This window comes from Ailuropoda melanoleuca, chromosome 6 (genome assembly GCF_002007445.2).
Source record: "Ailuropoda melanoleuca isolate Jingjing chromosome 6, ASM200744v2, whole genome shotgun sequence".
In the NCBI taxonomy this organism is placed as follows: domain Eukaryota; kingdom Metazoa; phylum Chordata; class Mammalia; order Carnivora; family Ursidae; genus Ailuropoda; species Ailuropoda melanoleuca.
Window position 1 is genome coordinate 41,441,799 of NC_048223.1, and position 24,564 is coordinate 41,466,362.

The following is a 24,564-nucleotide window of genomic DNA, read 5'->3' on the forward strand; positions in this document are numbered from 1 at the left end:
AATATTTCTTTTTTTTTTAAGATTTTATTTATTTGTTTGACACAGAGAGAGGCAGCGAGAGAGGGAACACAAGCAGGGGGACTGGGAGAGGGAGAAGCAGGCTTCCGCCTGAGCAGGGAGCCCGATGTGGGGCTCGATCCCAGAACTCTGGGATTATGACCTGAGCCAAAGGCAGATGTTTAACGACTGAGCCATCCAGGCACCCCTGAACAAAATATTTCTAAATAATTCATGGGTCAAAGGAGAAATTACAATGGAAATTAGAAAATATTTTAACTGAGTGATAATGGAAAGTGACATATCAAAACTTGTGGAAAGCAGCAAACACTGTGCTAACAGGGGAAGTTATAGCTTTAATACCTATGTTAGAAAAGAAAAACGTCTGAAAAATCACATTGATTTCAGGAAGCTGGGGAAGGAAGAGTAAGTTAAACACAAAGAAAGTAAAGGAAGGAGGGGCACCTAGATAGCTCAGTCAGTTAAGCCCCAACTCTTGATCTCACTTCAGGTCTTGATCTCAGGGTTGTTAGTTCAAGCCATATGCTGGGCTCCACACTGGGGGTGGAGCCTACTTAAAAAAGTAAAGGAAGGAGATAAAAAAGAGCAGAAATTAATAAAATAAAAACCAAACATACAATAAAGGATCAATGTAGCCAAATGTTCATTCTTGGAAAAGAACTACTGATTGATAGCTCATAACATTGATAAGTCCCTAGGCAAGACTACTTCAGAAACATTTAGAAAGAACACAAATGAAAACATCAGGAATAGAAAGAGGCATCACCACAGATCTTTCAGATATTGTCAGAAAAGACAGTAACAAGATTATGATAAATTTATGCCCCCCCAAATTCTTTAAGTTTATTTTATTTGTTAAAGTTTATTTATTTATTTTTTTAGTAATCTCTACACCCAACATGGGGTTAGAACTCATGACATGGGGTTCAAACTCAAGAGTCTCATGGTCCTCTGACCAAGCCAGTCAGGCACCCCCCCAAAAAATACTCTGATGAAATAGACAAAATCATAGAAGAAGGTCATCAAAAGTGCCACAAGAAGAAATAGAAAAATTTTATATGCCATTAACTATTATTGAAATTGAATCTCACTACACACAGAAAACTAGGCACAAGTGGCTTTGCCAATGAATTTTATAAAAAATTTAGGAGTATAATTCTAATGTTACACAAACTCTTCCAGAGAACTGAAGGAGAGGAAATGCTTCCCAACTTATTTCATACATCTGGTGTAACCGTGGTACAAAAACCTGGCAAGGACATGACACGAAAGTAGTTTTGCAGACCATTCTTACTAAACATAGATGCAAAAATCATAAATAAAATATTGACAAATAGAAAACAGAAATATATTAGTGTTGATAGGCTGAATAACTAAGCATTATATTAAAAGGATAATCTATCACACCAAGCTAGGTTTACCCCAGGAACTCATGATTGGTTTATTTGAAAAAAGGAGTTTCAGGGGCAACTGGGTTGCTCAGTTGTTTAAGTGTCTGACTCTTGATTTTGGCTCAGGTCATGATCTTAGTGTTGTGAGACAGAGCCCCACACTGGGCTCCTTGCTGGGTGTGGAGCCTGCTTAAAATTCTCTCTCCCTCTCCCTGTGCTTTCTCCCCTCCCTCCCCTGCCCCCACTCACATTCACGTGTTTTCTCTCTCTCTCTACAAAAGAAAAAAGGAAAAAGGGAGTTTCAGAAAAGCATCTGACTAAAGTCAAGGTAAAAACCCTTAGGACTTAGGAATATAAGGAAATTTCCTTAACCTGATATTTAAAATAAATAAAAACTGATGTGGAAAGGATTACTATCATAGCCTACAACCCGGATGAACCTTGAGGATATTGTGCTAAGTGAAATAAGCCCATCACAAAAAGGCAAATACTGTCTGTTTCCATTTATACAAGGTACCTAGAGTAGTCAAATTCACAGAAACGGAAAGGAGAAGGGGGGTTATTGGGGGCTGAGGTGGCAGGTGGGAAAGGGTGGTTGTTATTCAATGGGTACAGAGTTTCAGTTTTGCAAGTGGAAAATGTTCTGGAGATCTGTTTCACAACATGAATATATTTAACACTACTGAACTGTATACTCAACAGTGGCTAAGATGGTAAATTTTGTGTTATATATTTTTCACCATAACCTTTTTTAAAGGAAAAGATTAATAAATTAGACTATGTTAAAATTCTTTTCATCAAAGATACTATGGAGAAAGTGAAAAGGCAACTTACCTAGCAGAAGATATTTGTGGCATATATAACCTCAAAAGTTCTGGTATCTAGAATCATATAAAGAACTCCTACAAATCAATACGAAATAAACGGACGACCCAGTAGAAAAATGAGTGAGAGAAATGAATAGACACTTCAGATGAGATATTCAAATAACCAATAAACATTTTGATAAGGTGCTCAACATCATTAATAATGGGGGAATTAAAATTAAGTGGTATTATGACCTATACATTGGAATGCTTAAAGTCAAGAAGAATGATAATACCAGCTATCGGTGAGGATATGGGGCTCCTGGAACCCTTGTACACTGCTGCTGGAAGCATAACCTGGTACAACCATTTTGACAACTGGCTAAACATTATCTACTAAAAGTTGAACATATCCATACCCTATGACCCAGCAGTTTAACTCCCATATGCTTAAGAGGAACACATGCCACACGGACACCAAAAGACCTGCACAAGAATGTCCTTATAACAGCTTCAAACTTGAAACAACAAAAATATTCATCAACAGTAGAATGGAATATTCCACAGCAAGAAAGAAGAACGAACTACAGCTTCCTGGAACAATATGGATGTGTCTCACAGACATAATGTTGGACAAAGGAAGCCATACCCAAGACGTCCTTTATGCTTCCACTGAAATAAAGTTTAAACAGGGAAAACATAGTTCGTGGTCTTGGAAGTCTGGATAATCTTAGCAAGGCAATGATAGGAAGGTGACGCTGGGAGTGTTTTCCATATAATTCAACAAAATTAAATTGTTAAGTTGTCATTCAATCATAAATACAGTAGGCATTCATTCTTCCTAGGATGGTTGTCCTTTTTTTTTTTTAGTTTTTACACATATTGTATTTAATTGTGATATTTACAAAAAAATATTTCAAGAAAGTATTGTTTGATGTTATGCATGTGTCACTTACATTAAGCTGTAAACCAGTTGCTGCTGACATTCCAATTAAGAATTCACAGTCCGGGGTGGACAGTTAGCATTCTCATCGGGAAACTCACCGTCTAGATGTGCCTACTACAAGTACTTCTATTATCTGTACCTTCGTCAAAACCACTGCTATGCTAATTAGTGCCCTGAATATTTGAAATGGCTATTGGCAAAATTAGTGGCCTATTAACTATGATGATACGTGATAGGAATGGGCTTTCATTGGTAAAATGCAAGGGATTTCTGAATGTGGATTGGCTAAGGATATTTTGGAGACACTTCTCATCCTTATATGGACAGGGTAACTCCAACGTAGACCTTGATGGTGCTTGAGACTTAAACCTTACATGTCTTCTTTGGGAATCACGTGTTGTGCACGGGAATGACGGGAGCAGCATCCATCTATGCACTGGGTCCAACACTCTGCTCACTGCAAAGCATCCCCAGCCCCTCCCAGCCCAGGAACGCCGAGAACGAGGAATTCTGCCTTGGCATACCCTGCACACAGCACGGTGCTTGGCACACAGTAGACACTCCAGAAACATTTGTTGAGTGAACAAACGAGTGAGTGAAGAGGTGAATTAGTGAGTGGTAGAAGCCCGTTTTGATAAAGCTTGATTCGGTCTGGAAGTCCATCCAGCAGGGCATTATCTGACTCGTGACACTAGTGAAGAAGAGCAAAGGAGGTCTTAGTTCCAGTACTGGGCATAATCAATGTCTGCTAAGTCCCTTCTCCTGTATAACCTACCCCATGAGCTTAATTAAGTATGTCATGAAGTCAAAGGCACCTGGAATGTGGGCAGTACCTGAACCATGTTTCCTTCCCCCACCCCCCGCCATCTTGCAGGAAACACTGGCCTCATGCAGAGTTAGAGCTACAAGTTTGGGAAAGGTCAGTGCACTGTGGCTGTGGGGGGACTTCCCTTGACTGGACCCCTACAATCAGTGTGAGAGTGTGAGTTCTGTGTGTGTGTGCGTGCGGGTGTATGTGCACGTGTGTGCGTGTGTGTGTGAAGGCTCCACCTCCAGAGCCCCCTGAGCCTAGAACATCCCTGGACGGCAGCCTGGAGCTGTTTCCTCTCTCCCCAGGTTCTTAGGCCAAGGTCCTGGCTCAGAAACAGGTTTTCACCATGTCACAGTTTTCTCAAACCTCAAATGAAGACAAGGACACCAACTGTTTACCAATAGTCTATCCCTGGCAAAGTATCCCAAGCCTGTTTTTCTCCTCACGAGTAAGAGTCAAGTTTGTTATTCACTGAATTGCAACCCCAAATTAAATTCTGCCCGCAAGCGGGAAAAGCCCAGCTCTGTGGCTGCTGAGACGCTCGTTCTCTCAGCTCCCCTCTGCTATGTCCACACTCCCCAAATCATCCAGCCATCCTTCTTGCCCTCTCCCCTCTCCCACACTCTCCCTGAAACCTGGGCTAACACAACACGGGGCCTTCTGATTATATCAACAAGTCCAGAAGATGTAAACTCCATGGGAAAAACCAGGTCATCCCCTGGGTGTTTCTATTTCACTGTTACTTTGGGAAAACGTAAGACCGCAGATCAAGAGAACTCGGGAGTAAAAGCAGAAGGCTTGCTGGTGTCCTGCCCACGTCTACCCAGGTGTGACCAGGCTGAAGGACACAAAGTCGCAGCCCAGAACCCTGAGGCTCTCTCTCAGGGCGTCATGCTAGTGCATTTCCAGAAGCCCACACATACCTTCTTTTTTCTCTGGTCTTGGCTACATAGTCTTTAAAAATAGTAATTCTGAAAAAGACAACCAGACAAGCCAGAAATAACCACTGGTTCAATGAACCTCTGAACAAATATGGCAATATTGACAAGGAAATTCTAAATTCAGTTGCAGTCTCATGCTTTATTCTATGAAGGAAGTTAAATCTAAAAAATGAAGGCAAAGAGAAATTGAAGTTAATTTAAGAAAACAAAAGGAAGGCTTTAGAAGGGAGATAAAAGAGCAAAGGAACATGCGGAGGGAACAGCTAGTTTGTGGGGCCTTGCACTGCCCTGTGGCTTTGTTCTCCTTGAGCATCACAGGCCCCTGGAGGGAGCACAGATGAGATGGATGCTGGAACGAGGCATGCCTGCTTTGGTATCCTGGCTCTGCTGCTTTCTAGCTGTGTGACGCAGGTAAGTCACTGAACTCTTCTGTACCTCAGTTTTCCCATCTGCAAATTGTAGCTAGCCATTTCTGCCCTCAGATTTGTGCAGATTAAATGAGAAAAAATATGTAAGACATTTCTCATTGAAATGTTCTCACTGGGCAGGTGCCCTTTGTCAGGGCAAGTTTTAAAGGAGAAACAAGGGGCAAATCACAGAGTAAGAGTCTACAAGTCTTTCACTTCCTGGGTCATCTGCCCTATGCTACTTTGCAGCAGCTGGTCTTTCCCAAGCCAACCACAAAGACGGGATAAATAGCCTTGCCTGGAACCAGGCAGAGGCCACAGGACCACTGAGCGCTGAAGTCAGGAGAGAACAGAGCTGTTGAAGGCAGCGTGAAGCCAAGACACTGAGCATGCCAGGGAACCAGAGGCTCCTTGGGAAAGCCACAAGTGAGACTGCATGGGCACCATCACTGGGGTCATGTGGCCAGGGGAGGCCTCTTAGAGGGCTGAGAGGTTGAGACTATTTTTAGGGAACAGGTGACCAGAGAGGAAACAGAGCCTTGAAGATGGACACGGGACCTGGCAAAATAAGAAGCTCAAAGGAAAGCAAACCTAGCATGGATGTCTACTGCATGCACACAGAACAGGCAAGGCATCAGGATGTTTCTGTAATTAGGGCAACAACCAATTATAGTTAGATATTGAGAACATTAGAGAGGTATGGCAGACATTTCCTGATGCCCAGCTGGGAGCAGAAACCAAGAAGATGTGTGGATTTGGACAGGAGAATGGAAAGTTAAAGGGCCAGATCCAGACCTTGCCTCTAGGAACCAAAGCTCGAGAGATACCAACACACAGAGGGAAAAAATGGCAGTCAAGTAAGTCCTTACCCATTTAAGTTAATGGTCAAGGACAAAGTCACCATGCTTAGGTGAGAGACCTCACTACCACCACTTGAGGCTGGATCTTAACTGCAGTGAACACACAACCCAGGCAGCACGTGAGCAAGACACCCTCCTGCACCCCCACTAACCCAGGTGTGCATGCCTCTGTGGGTTCATTCATGCTCATCATCACAGATTTTAAATTTCAGCAAGCTCGTTCAGCCGGTCCCCGTCTTACTAATGGATTAAAAAGCAAGCAAGCAAACTGCTGCTTTCCAAGATTGATGGTTTAATAAACACCTATGTCTGCCCTGTAGGAGTGGGTGCTGTTGACATCCCATCCGTGGCCCCTTTCCCAGGCCAGTGCACCCATTCCCCAGCTGCTGGGAGTGTTGGCAGCTAATGCTTCACCGCTGTTACCCTTCTCTGGAGAGCTGCCTTTGGGGGAATGGGAGCCTCACTCAGGTGCCACACGCACACCAGGCCACCTAGCCCTGGCAACCGATGACGGGTGGAGACAGAGGAACTCAGGGCTGGCCTCCTTGCTTCCAAGTGGGATGAACCCGTGGCACCGTTCATGAGACCAGGCAAAGGGAGAATGCCGCTGAGATCACATCGTCTCCTGTCCTCACCTGTCCTGCTTCCCTCCCTCAGTATACCACATGCATCTGAACAGACTCCGCTTTTAGAGAAATTGGCCCAAGATGTCCAGTCAGTCTTCAAATGTCTATGCAATGACAACTTTGAATGGAATAGTCTTCATAGTAGCTGGACCCCCGAAGCTTCCAGAATCTCCAATACCAAACTCATCAGAGCCCCCAAGTTCTTTTAAGTTTTGATGTCCAAGGTACTCATGCCTGAAGGCTCTCTGGGCCTGGAGAGGTCAAGAAGGGAAATAAGGGACAGGGACCCTATCGTGACCTCGGCAGAGCAGCTCCTGAGGCAGCATCTATGGGCAGCTTCTACCAGAGGGTTCGGAGTGGCCCCAGCAGCTCACAAGGAAATATTCTGGGGTAAGGGTAGGGGGAAGTCGCATGTCCTGAGGGCCTGAGGGGAGGAGGGTGAGTAGCCAGGCCCCAGTACAGAGGGGACAAGCACTCCCTGGAGGAGTGAGGCAGCTGTGGCCCCAGCTTCTGGTCTCCAGGACCTGAGACACCCGCTGGCAAAGGCTAACTTCTCATTCAAGGACCAGATGGTTCTAAGTCAAAGGGTGCCTTTGGTTACTTGTGGTAATAGGGGCTGGAGTCAGTAACACACAAGGAAGCGGGGAAGGAGCCAGAGTCATGCACAGAGCCCCTAGATCCCGTAAGTGAGGGGGCCTGAATGCCGTCCTGGATCAGCATGAAGGTGAAAGGGAAAGAACACTCCTGAGGCCAATCATCTCGAAAGTCCTGTTCTAAGTGAGGCACCTGCAGGAACCCCATGGGGGAATCTATGTGAAAACTGGTATCCATGTTTTCACATGAACAAATTAAGGCTCAAGGAAGTCAAGAAAACAGTTCAGTTTCCCTTTCTCTACCAAGACTTTATATTGTCATTTACGTAAACTGAAGTTTCTCCCACCTTAAAATTACAGAAGCAAGCAAGCGAACAATACAAACCCCCACAATCTCTTTGGTGCCCCATCTTCTTGATCTCTGCCCTATGTCTCTGCCTAGTCCTCTTCATGAGCCCCAGAGATTCCAGAAGGAATTGTCTGCCCCCCACCCCCTTCCTCATCCTGATTCATTCTTGCACTCACTGCAGTGTGGCCCAGCTGCATCCTACTCCCCACAATCACACTGAAAATATGAGAGCACCAGAACCTTTGCATGCTGTGAAGCCAAGGCACGCATTTGTAGCTTTTCATTTACTCGCTGTCTGCAGCCTTTCACATCACTGAGTGCTTCCACACACTTCTTTAAAATTTCGCCTTGCTTTCCAGCTCTCCCTCCCACAGTGTCCTCTACGGCTTCTGTCTCCTTTGAGGCACCTGGTGTGTATAGAGTTGCTTTTGGTGATGGGACAGCTTTGCCCCAGTGTGCACATGGCCCCAAGGCCCCGCCATGGGCAGGGATGTGGGTAAGTGGCCAGTCAGCCCCTACAAGGAAGAGCTGTTATCCAGACCCGCCTGGGTCCAGCTCCAAATCCGCATGTGGCTCGCTCTCCCAAGATGACTCTTCCCCCATTTGTAGCCGTTCCTCATCAAAAACGTGGATATTTACCATAAAAATAAGTGTGCAAGAGGGAGTGAAATCCCTGGTGAAGACAGTCTTGTAACACACACACACACACACACACACACACACAGCCCTTACAGTGACACAGCTAGTTCAAATGTTAAATCTACAGGAAAACGAAAACTGTGACAGTCTGTATCCTCGAGCGAAGTACAGGAACCAGGATTCCTGGCCGCCAGCTGAAAGCTCCAACAGCTCTGCCTCGCCGTGAGAAAATAAACACCATTGCAGACACACAAAACCTGCATTTAGTTCTCAGGCGGCTGGGGCCTGCGAGCAGCCCGTTGGGCTGGTGGGCGTGGCTCCTGAGCCGCACCAGAATAAAGCCAGCTCCTTACCAGTCTCGGCCGGTACAGGTCTGCGCTGAGGGGACGCAGCCCACAGACTCGAGCTGGGCCTCAGGCAGGCTTTTCTCCTGCAGATGAATGATCAGTATCGGCAAGGGGCTCCTGCCTGCCACAGTGACAGCAATGTTATAACGAGGAGGACAGTGCCGGGAGATTGCTCAGAACAGTGCTTCGAGTGCTTGTCCCCGTCTGTAACTTTTGCTGCTAGTCTGCAGCGAGGCACGTACATACACTGAGAGGATGTTTTTAGAAGCTTTCGTAACAATCTGGCAGGGGAATTTTATATTTATTTAATTTAACAAAAAATAGTGTTTATATTTGGAATATCTTTATTTTAGCTTCATATATTTCTTTAAGATTTTATTTACTTGTCAGAGAGGAAGAGGGAGAGAGAGCAAGCATGAGCAGGGGGAGGGGCAGAGGCAGAGGGACAAGCAGACTCCTGCTGAGCAAGGAGCCTGCCGGCAGGGCGGCAGGGCTCAGTCCCAGCACCCTGGGACCATGACGAGCTGAAGGCAGACGCTGAACAGACTGAGCCACCCAGGCGCCCCTATTTTAGCTTTATATTAATTGATTTTTACTGTGTTTTGCTAAAGTATCAGTCTGCCAATACCAGAAAACAATTTTTAATGGTCCGCAGAGTTTGAGAAGCAGTGAAATAAACAATTAAAAGACAAAAACCTATTCATTAAAAGATCCTCCAAGAGGAGAAATATAAACCGCAGAATGCGAGAAAATGTTTGCAACATATTATGAAAGTTTTATGTAAAAAAGAAACGCTACATTATGTAAATAATTGGAATCAATTAGAAAAATGGGCAAGAAACTTGGATAGACATTTTACAGAGGAAATGCTGGTGCCTGTTTAACATATGGTAAGTGCTAAGCAGATACATGGATATCACAACTAGTCACCCCGGGGTGCTCACCAGATTGGCAAAGAGGGAGAGTCTCCCAACCCCGAGGGCTGGTGAGGACGCCGAACAACGGGAACTCTCGGACAAGACAGTAAAGCGCTTGTACTACGTGGCAGCATCCACTAACGCTGGAGACACAGCGACCCCACGGGCAGCAGTTCCACTCCCAGAACCAGCCGAAATAGGTTCACACGTGAACCAAATGGCCTGGACGAGCACAATCACAGCAGGATGGCTCGTGATGGCCACCAAACGAAAACAAGCCAGATGTCTGCCAGCACCTGGAGAAATAAATGGTGCTGCATTCACACTTAGTAAGCAGCAGTGAGGACAACACAGCACTGCTTGGCAACACCGTGGATGAATCTCAAAGACCAGACCGCACCCTACTCTGATCATGGTCCCATGAGATCTGCACGATGTTCTAGGGACACACTGTCCAATACATTCAATTGTGGTGCTGGAGTCATTCACCCTCCATGGAGCCAGCCTCGGCTTGGTACCTAGATATCATGGGGGTCAGGAGGTGGTCCCTGAAGGAGTCTTGGGGTAAGAGAGGCCCTGTGAGGTCAGGGAACAATTCAGAGTCTGGCATGAACCCATACGCGCAGGTATGCCTGGAAAGCAGACTCTGATTCTTCATTTCTCTAATTTAGTCATTTCCGGAATGTTGTAGAAGTGAAACCAAGCGAAATAAAACATTTTGAGATTGGCTGTGGCTGAGGACAGTGATTTCTGCTGCTGGGAGAATCCCTCGGGGGCTGGGCGGAGGTGGGACGCAGAAGCCTGTGACCCCCAGGTATAGGACAATAACAGAGTGAGGACATCTAGGGGAGCCAGATCAGGTTTCTGTCGAGGCCCACTAGGAGTCTTTTCAGTCTCAACTAAACATGTGAGTTCAGTGACTGCCGTAGGCTACAGGCCAGGGAACAGGAAGGCTGCAGGGCAGCGACAGACAGCTCTCAGTGGGGCCAGGCCACACAGCTGTCTTATTCTCCCTGCCTCACCCTCTACCCCCGCAACCCGCCCCTCTCCCAGGACTGCTCTGGGGCAAAGGAGCGGGACTTCCGTGTGTGGCTGTGGACCCGCCCTGGTTTCCAAGGGCCGTGACCCCCAAGAGCCAGAAGCTCCTGTCACAAGCCATAGCAAAGCCCGCAAGGTCCCCACAAGGGTTATGCCTGGTCACCAGATTCACCACTCAGGGAAGCCCAGCTTGCAGCCTACATTCATGACAGCCATCCCGGCCCAGGTTACCAACCCCGGTCCCTTTCACCACAAGCATTGTTTCGCAGTACCATCTCCTGATAGGATTTCCACATTAACTTTTTTTTTTTTAATAATAATATTGTTTTATTATATTATGTTAGTCACCATACAGTACATCCCTGGTTTCTGATGTAAAGTTCCATGATTCATTAGCTGCATATAACACCCAGTGCACCATGCAATACATGCCCTCCTTACTACCCATCACCAGTCTATCCCATTCCCCCACCCCCTCCCCTCTGAAGCCCTCAGTTTGTTTCTCTTAGTCCATAGTCTCTCATGTTTCATTCCCCCTTCTGATTACCCCCCCCTTTCTTTATCCCTTTCTTCCCCTACCGATCATCCTAGTTCTTATGTTCCATAGATGAGAGAAACCATATGATAATTGTCTTTCTCTGCTTGACTTATTTCACTTAGCATTATCTCCTCCAGTGCCGTCCATGTTGCAGCAAATGTTGAGAATTCGTTCTTTTTGATAGCTGAGTTATTCCATTGTATATATGGACCACATTTTCTTAATCCAGTCATCTGTTGAAGGGCATCTCGGCTCCTTCCACGATTTAGCTATTGTGGCTAAACTTTCTAAATAAGTTAGAATGGAGCTGTTCAGGAGAAAGGTCTGAAAGTGTCTTTCAAAGGGGCCCTCGTGGAGAAAAGCCCACCCAAACCAGCCAGCACAAATGGGGTGGCTGTGCTCACCGTGCGTGGGGGCGGCTTACCTGTCCCGCAGGCCTGCGCCAAGCCGTACCACTCCCCACAGCTGTCACACAGCAGGGTGAAGGCGGTTTCGCGGTGGCCCGTGACGTGGCCCGGCGCGCACACATACAGCAGCTCATCCCCCATCTCCAGGCCCGTGCGGCCCTGCAGGATGGTGTGTGGGAACGAGGGCGGGTCTCCGCACGGCTTCTCTGAGGACAAGGAGTCACAATCAGCTTTCCCAAACTAGGCAGTGCTTCTGCAGCCTGGGAGAAAACTGGTTAAAACCAACTCTCCCCCTCCCTGGGGGCTGCCTGCATCCTGCGCTGGCATCACAGGGGCTACTTCTCCTTCACCCTTGGCATCCCCAGAGCCTGGACAAATGCCTGGCCCAAAGAGGCACTCAAAAAAGGACTTGGTGAATGACTGAATGTGCTGTGAAGGGCTACGACTTTGCATTTTGAAATTGCCAGGCAACGTTACCCTCTCATGCGTCCTTGAAAGGAGGCCTCAGAAACACAGGCCCAGCCGCTCCTTTCTGTCTTCCTTACGTGCGTGAACAGGTACTGTTTGCCAAAAAGCTGAGAGGCTATACACTCTGAAGTGAGGCCCAAGGTGCCTCTCCCTTCCCCCGGGCTCCGCTCTGAGGGCGACACTGTCACCAGTTTGGTCTGAACAAATAAGTACAGACATAGGTATAGATATGCACCAACAGACATACAGAATTAGCTAAGTATAGTTCTTTTTTTAAAAAAATTTTTCAAGATTTTATTTATTTATTTGAGAGAGAGAGAGAGGGAAACCACAGAGGGAGAATGAGAGGGAAGAAGCAGTCTCCCCGCTGAGCAGGGAGCTTGACTCAGGGCTCAATCCCACAACCCTGAGATCATGACCTGAACTGAAGGCAGACACTTACCAACTGAGCCATCCAGGCGCCCTTAGATGGGTGTAGTTCCGTGTGTGTGTGTGTGTGTGTGTGTGTGTGTGTGGTCTTTAACATAAATAAGATTATATCATATGCATTACTGATACCTGCTTTTTTTAAAAAAACCTATTTTTTCAGAGCAGTCTTAGGTTCACAACACAATTGAGTGGAAAGTACAGAGAGTTCCTATATATCCCATCTCCAAACACACAGTCTGCCCTATTAGGAACACCCCACAGCAGAGCTGCACGGCACTTCTCTCACAATCTATGAACCTACACTGACACCTCATTATCACCCAAGTCTGCAGTTTACATTTGGGTTCACTCTGTGGGTGAGCCCCATGCTTGGATCTTAAGATGGAGAAGAGCCCCCGCCACTCCCTGGAACTTCCTCAAGCTGGCCCAGAGAGTCACTTTAGGGGGATGGGGCCCAGGTTTCCTTTAACCCTCCTGTCCTAATTCTCCTGTGAGAATGTTTTTACTGGTACATATTTTTTCTTACTGGAAATGAGCCTTTTAGGAATGACCGTAGATTGGTTTGTGTTAAAACTTGCAAATTTCTTATGAAAAACCCAAGACTTCAGCCAGCAAGGAAGCCCCTAAGGTGAGGAGGGGAGAACCAAGCCTTCCTGTTCCCGCATCTGTGGGAGCCCTGGGGTCTAGCTCATGTGAGACCCTTGGATTCAGAGGCTTGTGGGGCAGACCCAAACACAGAGCTGTCATGTGGAGTAACGCTTTCACTTGTGTTAGCTGAGGGAAGAGGCTAACAGTCACAGAGCTGGGGCCTAGGCCAAAGGTCAGACTTCCAGCCCCAGCCGACGCCAGGGGTGCTCCGGCTGTGGTCGGAACCGTGCCCCCTACTGCATCCTCTCAGGTGGTGACAGACAGAATAAATTCCATTTAAAGTATAATGAATCATGGAACTTTACATCAAAAACTAGGGATGTACTGTATGGTGACTAACATAATATAATAAAAAAAATTTTTTAGAAGTATAAATATCTTCATTGGAGAGCTTCAAATTTCCCACCATTAAGTTCAATGTTAGCTCTAGGTTTTTGGTAGATGTTCTTTATACAGTTGAAGCAGCTCTCCTCTGTTCCTACCTGGCTAAATTTTATTATGAATGGGTATTGGTGTTTTCAAATGTTTCTCTGTATCTATCAATATGATCACACGTTTTTTCTTCATTAGCCTATTGATGTCATGGGTTATATTAATTGATTTTTGAATGTTGCCCCAGCCTTGCACACCTGGGATAAATCCCACTTGGTTCTGGTGTATAATTCTTTTTTATATATCACTAGGTTCAAATTGCTCGTTTGGTTGAGGGTTTTTACATTTATGTTCATTAGTTATCAGTCTGTAGTTTTACTTTCTTGTAATGACTTTGTCTTATTTTGGTATGAGGGGAAATGCTGGCCTCGTAGAATGTGTTAGGAAGTATTCCCTCTGCTTCTACCTTCTGGAAGAGATGGCTTTAACAACTGGCATATGATTTCTTCCTTAAATGTTTGATAGACTCTCCAGTGAACTCATCTGGGTCTGGTGCTCTCTGCTCGGCAAGGTCATTAGTTATTGACTTAATTTCTTCCCTTACATGCTGGGCTAGAAACTAGAAGTCTGTTTTTTCCCCTGATGTTCTAAAGCTGTTTCTACATAAGTACCATAAATTACCTCACTCTTTTGAAAGGCTATCCTATAGTACATTATTTAGTCATTGCACAGACATTTTGCGGATTCTAAGTTTTCACTGTTATAAACAATGCTACAAAATGAACAGCTCATATGTACATTCTGGTACATACTTCATTAGGATAACCCTTCTAGAAGTGGAATTTTTGCATCCAAGTGATGTGGTGATGTTTTTGTTTTTGTTTTCAAAAAAAGGAAATAATTTTTAATTTGAATTTCCTCTTCTAGTTTTATGCTGGAAAGGAAAGCTTTTAGTCTATATGTAGTCAAATCATCTAAGAAGAACATTGTTTAAAAAACGAAAATATGCTAAGAAAAAGATGAAAGTAGAACACAGAACTTGTGCCTTAAGCCACCCCGATTGGCCTGTCAGCTTGTAATTTTGGTAGCACTTTCTCAAGGAGAGTCATTGCTATGCATGTTCTTTAACACAAGAGATTCTGGGTGAAAAAACGGGGTGTTTGCATTTCAGAGAAGTTGGCGCGGAGTACTGCGTTTTAACCCAAACCATCTGGACTGCGTAGCCCAAGAGATCAAGTGTTTGCCTCATGTACGGGGCAAGTAGGGACAGGCAGCCATCTGCAGGTTGCCACAAATCCAGGGCTGCCCCCACTGAGCAAAGAGGTGTCGTTACTCAGTCCGAGCAGGGCATCCTGAGAAGAATGGACCAAAGCCTCAGTCAAGTAAGGCTGGCCTGACTTCCTGCTAGCACGTCAGGGCCAACAGGCTTCATCTCTCCCTCCACCATCCTCAGCTGGCTAGAGCTCATGCTGGACACCCCAATTTTCTCTCCTCTTACCAGGACCTAATTCTGGGAAACTGAAAGCTCTTCATCAAACACTATCGCTGGACCGGTAAGTACCATCAGTCTCACCCAGCTCTATCTGTGGGACACAACACCAGCTCCTTGGAAGGAAACTCCGAGAGTAGAGTCACTGTTCTGAGAGTAGATAAAGGGGAACCTCAGGCCAAATTCACACCCTACCACATTCATGGCACTTTCTCCCTCACAGTGAATTTCCAGAACAGCACAGGCAGAATCTGGCTGGGGAAAACCACAATCACACTCCTGAGAGTCTGCGTACACATACCATGTATTTCTGAATTTCCCACAAATGTCCAAGACAGGAAACACATGGCTTCTTAGGTGGTGTGATTCCAAAAACTTCAGGACAACAGTTCCATGTGTTAACATAACCAAGGGTGTGCCAAAAACAGTACTCATGTCCAGGCTCATCTTGAATTAGTTCCTCTCATGAACCTTCCCATCTTAAATCTCACAAGGGAGTTCTGGAAAACAGCTGGCCATAGACCTAGATCCTATTCTCTTTAGGGAAACTTACATTTGGGCAGCCTTCACTGCTACTTCTCAATTATCCTGCTGGTAGAGACTGCAGTTTGTGAGTTTCTCAGACCCTAAAGCTGGGTTTCAGCAATTTCAACGTAAAGAGCAATTTCTGTTATTTTCCTTTCCAAGAAAAGAGATTTTATGGAAGTCCTTTCCACAGAATTTAGAACTTATATGAAGGTTGATGCTTTTCTTCTGAGAAATTTTAAGCCTACAGACCCTCATAATTACTTCGCAAAACCAAGATGAAGGCATTCTGTCACAAATGCTTGACCTTTCCTCCTTCTTTTTGGTGCTCTCTAAGCTATGTGAAGAAGCTGTCTTTTGTGTCCACCTGCCCAGCTCCCTCCCACCCTACTCACCCCATACACAAAACAGCACTGCTCCCCCTGTTCTGTCCAATCTTATTGTTAGTTCCCAGGCTCTGCATATCAGTGCTCCTCAAACTTGAACCTAATCAGAATCACCCAAAGGCTTGTAACACACACACACACACACACACACACACACCCTCTCACAGAGACTGCTGTGTTTTTGAGTTTCTAACTCAGTAGTAAGTCATATTTAGGGCCCAAGAATTTGCATTTATAACAAGTTCCCAAGTGATGCTAATACTACTGGTCCAGGGACCATTCTTGGAGTAGTAGTACTCCAGATAAAAACCTAGACTCAAAAACAGGCAAAACTAATATATGGTGACGGGAATCAGAACAGAGATTGCCTTGGCTCTGCTGGAATGAGGAGGGGCAGAGGATCTTTGGAAAAGGGTTCCGGGGAACCTTCTGGGGTAATGCTTCTTATCTTGACTGGGTATTGATTACACAGGTGTCTACATTTGTCAACACTCATCAAACTTAAGATCTGTGCATTTTGCTGGTATAAATTATACCTCCATGAAATAAGTTAATTTTAAAAATATCCCCCCTTCAGAAAACCTGCAATTTATTCAGCATGAGGTATAAATGGGTGAAAATTATTCACAACCTCTCCCAAGGGGAGCTGCGTTTGACAAGGATCCATGACTGAAGGCAGTGGTTTCCAACTTGCAGACTTTCTACCCTGGATGTACAATAAGCATGTGGGCAATTTCATATGCAGTTAAATTCTGTGTCAATCAATAAATTCAAACCAATTACTGTCACATGAAATCTACATGATGCTAGTTCCTGAGTTCCCCCTCACAGAAAATAACTTTTAAACGTTCTAGAATAAAATGATACAGTGTCCAGCATTTGCTTTAAAAAATTTCAATAGGAGAAAAAAAATATCTCAATGGGAGAAAAACACTGGGGAAAACAGATGAAATCAAATTGGCAAAATATTGACTATTGAAGCTATTCTTGCTACTTCTCTGTTTGCTTGAAAATTTTCACGGTAAAAAGTTTTAAAATTATCAATATAGGTATTTCTTACACAAGCCAAGAAACTTGAAAAACCCATAGGGAAAAGAATACCACAAGAAAAATAAAAATTCTCCTTGAATTTCACCAGTGATAACACTATCAACATGGGTTTTGTGTTCAGTTTTGCACACACACATACACACACACGCATAAACACGATATTTTGCCACATGATGATGTAACTGCTTTGTTTTGTAGTTTGTTAATTTAACATTATATTGTGATATTTTCCTCCATCAACAAATATGTGCATCATTTGTTGTTCTTGTGTTTTAAAGATTTTACTTATCTGTCAGAGAGAGAGAGGCAGTCAGAGGGAGAAGCAGGCTTCCTGTTGAGCAAGGAGCCTGATGAGGGACTCGATCCCAGAACCCTGGGATCATGACCTGAGCCGAAGGCAGACACTTAACTGACTGAGCCGTCCAGGCATCCCTGTTGTTTTTTAGAGTGGGAGAGAGGGGTGAGTGGGGATGGGCAGAGGGAGAGGGAGAGAATCTTGTTTTAAAAAATTTAATATAATTTTTATTATTATTATGTTTAGTTAGCCAACATATAGTACATCATTATTTTTTTTTTAAAGATTTTATTTATTTATTTGACAGAGATAGAGACAGCCAGCGAGAGAGGGAACACAAGCAGGGGGAGTGGGAGAGGAAGAAGCAGGCTCACAGCAGAGGAGCCTGACGTGGGACTCGATCCCATAACACCGGGATCACGCCCTGAGCCGAAGGCAGATGCTTAACCGCTGTGCCACCCAGGCGCCCCAGTACATCATTATTTTTTGATGTAATGTTCAACAATTCACTAGTTGTGTATAACACCCAGTGTTCATCACCACATGTGCCCTCCTTAATACCCATCACCTGGCTACCCCACCCCCCCACCTCTCCCTTCTGTAGCCCTCAGTTTGTTTCCCGGAATCCAAAGTCTCTCATGGTTTGTCTCCCTCTCTGATTTCTTCCCATTCAGTTTTCCCTCCCTTCCCTGTGGTTGAGAGAGAGAAACTTAAGCAGGCTCCACGCCCAGCACAGAGCCCAACGCAGGGCTCAATCTCACAACCCTGAGGTCATGACCTGAGCTGAAATCAAGAGTCGGACGTTTGACTGAGCCACCCAGGCACCCCAGATATTTGTATTATTTGAAGTTACTTGTAGATGACTATATATTATTCCATTTTAGGGATTTACCATAATGGACTCCCCAGTTGTTAAGACATTAACTCTGTTTCCAATTTTCCCTATGAAGTAATGAACATCTTTGTAACATACTTTTGTACTTATCCATACTAATTCACTTAGAGTAAAATACTCCAAGTAGAATTGATGGGCGAAAGGCATTTGTATTTTTAAAGCTTCTGATAGTTTGTGTGAAGTTTAATATGAGTGTTTAAGAGTCTATACCCCTTGGTGGTATATAAACTTGCCTATTTCTCCTCAGCACATTAGGGACTACCATCTTTGTATACTTTGACAACTTCATGAGCCAAAAAAGGTGATTTCTTATACTAACATGCATATCTTTGAAATGGTAAGAAGAGTTGAATATTTATTGACAAGCTGTATTTCTTAAAAGTATTTCTCTATTACGGTCTTCACCCTATCAATCTATAAGAGATCTCCATATATCAGCATAACAATGCATTGTCTTATCTTCCCAAATTCTTAACCAATCACTTAGTACTATCAATCCACCCATCCTTCTCCCACTGACTGGAAGTCTCACCACCCACCTCACTATAAACTTATACTTAGGGGGGACTGGGTGGCTCAGCTGGTTGAGTGGCTACCTTCTGCTTGGTCATGGTCCCGAGACCCTGGGATGGAGCCCCCCATTGAGCCCCTACCTCTTCCTCTGCCTGTCACGCCCCCCTACTTGTGCTTTTCTTCTCTCTCTCTCTGGCAAATAAATAAATACAATCTTTAAAAAAAAACAACTTAGGCACATTAGGTGTGTTTTGGTACTTCCAGCTTTTTGCATTGAAGTGTTTATCTACTTGTGTTTCTCTACAGTGCCAAATGACTTTGTTTACTATAGCTTTAAAATGTGTTTTGATATCTGAGCCTTTCTCATTATTTGAGGAATGGCAAGAAGTTAGTAAAACTGAAGCGTAAAGTACAAGGGAGGTAGGCAGGCATGAGTTTATGGGAGGCCTTTGTAAGTCAGGGAGGAAGTCTAGAATTTATCCAGTGAGGAAGGGGGGACAATTAAAAACAGGAAATAACACAGTCCCCTTGGCATCTTAGAAGGAGAACTGTTGCAGGGTAGAGAACGGATTGAGAAAACACCCTGGAAACTGAAGGCCCAGTTAGGAGGCCATTTGAGATGCCCAGGAGAACAGGCCAGCAGCTGAAGTGAGGTGCAGAAGGCAAGAACCAGGTGGATCTGGGAGATACTGAGCAGGAAGTTTTTTACAGCACTTATAATTGAAAAGTTGTGGGAGTAAAGGAGAGGATGGGGCAAGGGAGGGGTTAAGCAGGTTAAGGGATATGAGCACAGTGCAGGACTGGTGGAGTTTGAGGTTCTAAGAGAAACATCCTTAAGTAGCAGTGTGTATGGAATCTGGGGCTTAGTGGGGAGACCTAGGCTTAAGAAAATGACTTGGGATTAATGAGCATTTTTAAAAAAGATTTTATTTATTTATTTGAGAAAGAGAGAGAGGAAAAAAAAAGCACAAGCAAGGGGAGTGGCAGAGGGAGAGGGAGAACCAGGCTCCCTTGACGTGGGGCTTATCCCAGGACCCTGAGATCATGACCTGAGCCGAAGGCAGACCCCCAACTGACTGAGGCTCCCAGGTGCCCCAGATTAATGAGCATTTAGATGAAAACTGGAGCCACTGAAGTGTTGAGTTAGGGGAGATGAGGGCCCAGGTGAGAGCCCCAGGAGGTGAGCGGAGAATGAAGGGTTCACACAGGTCACCACTGCAGCCAGACAGAGAGGAAGAAAAACCAACGGAAGTCAAGGGAAAGCATGTTTCAAGGGCCAAGGCATGGTGAAGTACTTAAGGCTGCAGAAACAGCAAGCAGGGGCGCCTGGATGGCACAGCGGTTAAAGCGTCTGCCTTCAGCTCAGGGCGTGATCCCGGCGTTCTGGGATCGAGCCCCACATCAGGCTCCTCCGCTGGGAGCCTGCTTCTTCCTTTCCCACTCCCCCTGCTTGTGTTCCCTCTCTTGCTGGCTGTCTCTATCTCTTCAAATAAATAAATAAATATTAAAAAAAAAAAAAAGAAACAGCAAGCAATGCTGGCTGAGAAGCAGCCACTACAGTTACCCACAGGTAAGCTACCAGAAACCTCAGTGTGAACACTTTCACTTGTGTGATCAGACAGAAGCCAGAAAGCAGAGGACAGAGAGATGGAGCAATGGGAAGTGAGATTGTTGAGACCATGAATGTAGAGGAAGTTTAGGGCCATGAAGGAGAGGAGTGAGATGAGATGGTACCTAAAGGGATATGGACTAGCTGCTCAATGAGAATACGAATTATTTTCTAAACAGTTTCAAACAGTTTCATTTGTTCTGACACCTTAAAGGGATTCCCTCTCTTTTGAAATGTTGACACCTTTTGTTTTTCTTGTAATTCTGCCCTGCTTGCTTATTCCCCCAATTGACCATGGCGTGCTGGTAAATACTAACAACGGGCTCTTGGGTGGAGGACGGTGCTGGTGAAGGAAGGGGACGGGGACTATCGCTGTGTAAGTAGTTGACCATGTCTGAGCAGCACACAGTAGATAAGGTCTTAGGGCATCCTCTGACACATAGCTCTCAGTAAACTAATTATAAACAGAGCCTAAAATAGTTAGAGGTGGACAGAGAGAGATATGTATGAGGGTGCTCAATCACAGTATTGTTTGTTATAATGAAAACCACAAAACTACCAAAATGTCTAATGACAGGAGACTGTCTAATTTACATTACATTCATCTGGTGGATTGTCACAGTAGCCATTAAAAAACTATCCTTCGGAGCATATTCAGCATCATGGGAAGAAACATATCACTGAGTGAAAAAACAGAATGCACACCTATGTATTATCCATAAAATCCCAATTTGGTGACTAAAAATGCAGGGTAAGCAGGACCGATGCTGAAGTACTTATTTCAGGGCAGACTGATTAGAAATGATTTTAGTTTTCTTTAGACTTTCCACCACAGTGACCGCCCATTCGTGTTTATAATTAGAGAATATATTAAAAATGTAACATGGAGCTAATGACACCTATCTTATAAGGTTTTTACCAGGATTAAATATCCACTACATGCCTGGAACTTAGTGGGGACGTAAATAAAAATGAGTCCCATTTCCCAAGCAAACAGAGACTGATGGTCTTTGGAATCATTCGTCAAGTCACGATGGTAATTGAATGTCCAGTTCCTTCTAACCAAATATAGCCAAGCACACGATGGCTGAACAGGAACGGAAGTGCCATCTGTGGTCAGGAGGAAGGGCAAAACAAATTGGTTCATAAGAAGATCAGAACAGAGGAGTTAAGATGGCGGAGGAGTAGGGGACCCCTTTTTCAGCTGGTCCCCTGAGTCGAGCTGGATAGGTACCAGACCAGCCTGAACATCCACGGAATCAGCCTGAGACTCAGGAAGATACATCTGGATCTCTACAAATGAACATCTCCAGCGCTGAGTATTGAGGTACGAAGCAGGGAGCCGTGAAACCGCGCACAGATATCGGAAGATAAACAGAAGGGGGAGGGAGCCACCGCGTTTGGGCGCCGGGAAGCGGTAGCCACCTGCACGGGGGAGCGGACACGGGGGAGCGGGCGGACTCGCGGACCGGCACCCGCGAGAGAGCAGACTGAGACCGTGAGCCGGGGAGCACGGGAGCACGCGCCGGGGCGGCTGGCGGTGCTAGAAACACAAAGGACAGAGACACGCCGGCCCTGGAAGTGAGGGCTGGGACACTGGGTGTGGGGCGCACATCCCGGGATGCTGCAGGGTTGAGCAGCACCAACAGAAACAGAGTTAAAGTGGCCAGAACATCAGTGGAGAACGGGCCGAGATCTCCTCTGCTCTGAGACAGAGGCTGAGATTCGGCCGCTGCTGCTCTGACTCTGAGAGNTCAGAAGAGGCATAGCAAACCGCCAGGGAAAGCCGCCAGAGAACAAAAGCCTGGAAAGAACGGCTCACAGTGTGCCCACCCCCATTCCCCCTCACAGGGGATGCGGAGACTCTACCCAAACAGGGTTGCCTGAGTATCAGTCAGGCAGGCCCCTCCCCCAGAAGGCAGGCTGAAAAATCAAGAAGCCCACAACCCAGGGCGCCTGGGTGGCGCAGTCATTAAGCGCCTGTCTTCTGCTCAGGGCGTGATCCCGGCATCCGGAAAGGAGTCCCTCATCGGGCTCCTCCGCTGGGAGTGTGCTTCTTCCCCTCCCACTCCCCTGCTTGTGTTCCCTCTCTTGCTGGTTGTCTCTCCGCCACATAAATAAATAAAATCTTTAAAGAAGAAGCCCACATCCCTAAGATCCCCATAAAACAAGGGTGCACAGCCTGGGTCCTGGTCAATAATTTGGGCTCTGGACAACCCTGCAACCTCTCCTCATCAGAATGACGAGAAGGAGAAGTCCCCCCCAGCAAAGAAAAGACAATGAGTCTGGGGCCTCTGCCACAGAACTAATGGATATGGATGTAACCAAATTATCAGAAATGGAATTCAGAGTAACAGTGGTCAAGATGATGTGTAGACTTGAAAAAAGTATTAACGAAAATGTCAATGAGAATATAGAATCTCTAAGGGCGGAAATGACAGCGAATCTGGCAGAAATTAAAAATTCTATGAGCCAAATGCAGTCAAAACTAGAGGCTCTGACAGCCAGGGTCGCCGAGGCAGAGGAACATATTAGCAAATTGGAGGATGGGTTAGTAGAAGAAAAAATGAAAATAGAAGCTGGACTTAAAAAAATCCATGCCCACGAATGTAGGTTACAGGAGATCACTGACTCTGTGAAACGATCCAATGTCAGAATCATCAGCATCCCTGAGGGGATGGAGAAAAACAGAGGTCTAGAAGAGATATTTGAACAAATTGTAGCTGAAAACTTCCCTAATCTAGCAAGGGAAACAAGCATTCGTGTCCAAGAGGCAGAGAGGACCCCATCCAAGCTCAACCAGGACAAACCTACGCCACGGCATGTCATAGTGCAATTCGCAAATATTAGATCCAAGGATACAGTATTGAAAGCGGCCNAAGGATACAGTATTGAAAGCGACCAGGGCATGGGGCGCCTGGGTGGCGCAGTCGTTAGGCGTCTGCCTTCAGCTCGGGGCGTGATCCCGGCGTTCCGGGATTGAGTCCCACATCGGGCTCCTCTGCTGGGAGCCCGCTTCTTCCTCTCCCACTCCCCTGCTGTGTTTCCTCTCTCGCTGGCTGTCTCTCTGTCACATAAATAAATAAAANAGTATTGAAAGTGACCAGGGCAAAGAAATTTCTCATGTACCAAGGCCAAGGTATCAGAATTATGTCAGACCTCTCTACACAGACCTGGAATGAGAGAAAGGGTTGGGGGGGCATTTTTNTGAGAGAAAGGCTTGGGGGGGCATTTTTAAAGCTCTTTCAGAGAAAAACATGCAGCCAAGGATCCTTTATCCAGCAAAGCTGTCATTCAGAATTGATGGAGAAATAAAGACGTTCCAAAATCGCCAATCATTAACCAATTTCGTAACCACGAAACCAGCCCTACAGGAGATATTAAGGGGGGCTCTATAAAGGTAAAAAGGCCCCAAGAGTGATACAGAGCAGCAAGTCACAACCGATACAAAGACTTTAAAGAGAAATGGCATCATTAAAATCATATCTGTCAATAATCACTATAAATGTAAATGGCTTGAATGCTCCCATAAAATGCCACAGGGTTGCAGATTGGATAAAAAGAAATGACCCATCCAATGGTTGTCTACAAGAGACTCATTTTGAACCCAAAGATACATTCAGACTGACAGTAAAGGGATGGAGTACCATCTTCCACGCAAATGGACCTCAAAAGAAAGCTGGAGTAGCAATTCTCATATCAGATAGACTGGATTTTAAACTAGAGGCCATAGAGAGAGATACAGAAGGGCACTATATTATTCTTAAAGGAAGTATTCAACAAGTGGATATGACAATTATTAATATATATGCCCCCAACAGGGGAGCAGCAAGATACACAAGCCAACTCTTAACCAAAATAAAGAGACATATAGATAAGAACACAGTAATAGTAGGGGACCTCAACACCCCACTATCAGAAATAGACAGAACACCCTGGCAAAAACTAAGCAAAGAATCAAAGGCTTTGAATGCCATACTCGACGAGTTGGACCTCATAGATATATATAGAACACTACACCCCAGAACCAAAGAATACTCATTCTATTCAAATGCCCATGGAACATTCTCAAGAATAGATCATGCTCTGGGACACAAAACAGGTCTCAGCCAATACCAAAAGATTGAAATTATCCCCTGCATATTCTCAGACCACNACATATTCTCAGACCACAACGCCATGAAATTGGAACTCAACCACAAGGAAAAATTTGGAAGAAACTCAAACACTTGGAGACTAAGAACTATCCTG

The 24,564-nt window shown here is 45.3% G+C and overlaps 1 protein-coding gene across 1 annotated transcript in view; it reads right to left on the reverse strand.

Annotated features, from left to right (window-relative positions):
* SUSD5 (sushi domain containing 5) overlaps positions 1 to 24,564 on the reverse strand; it is a 66,440-nt gene that overhangs the window by 10,621 nt on the left and 31,255 nt on the right. The window contains exon 4 of the mRNA XM_019799443.2: positions 11,652 to 11,840. Within this exon, the coding sequence (XP_019655002.2) occupies positions 11,652 to 11,840 (189 nt within the window). The remainder of the gene's footprint in view (positions 1 to 11,651; positions 11,841 to 24,564) is intronic.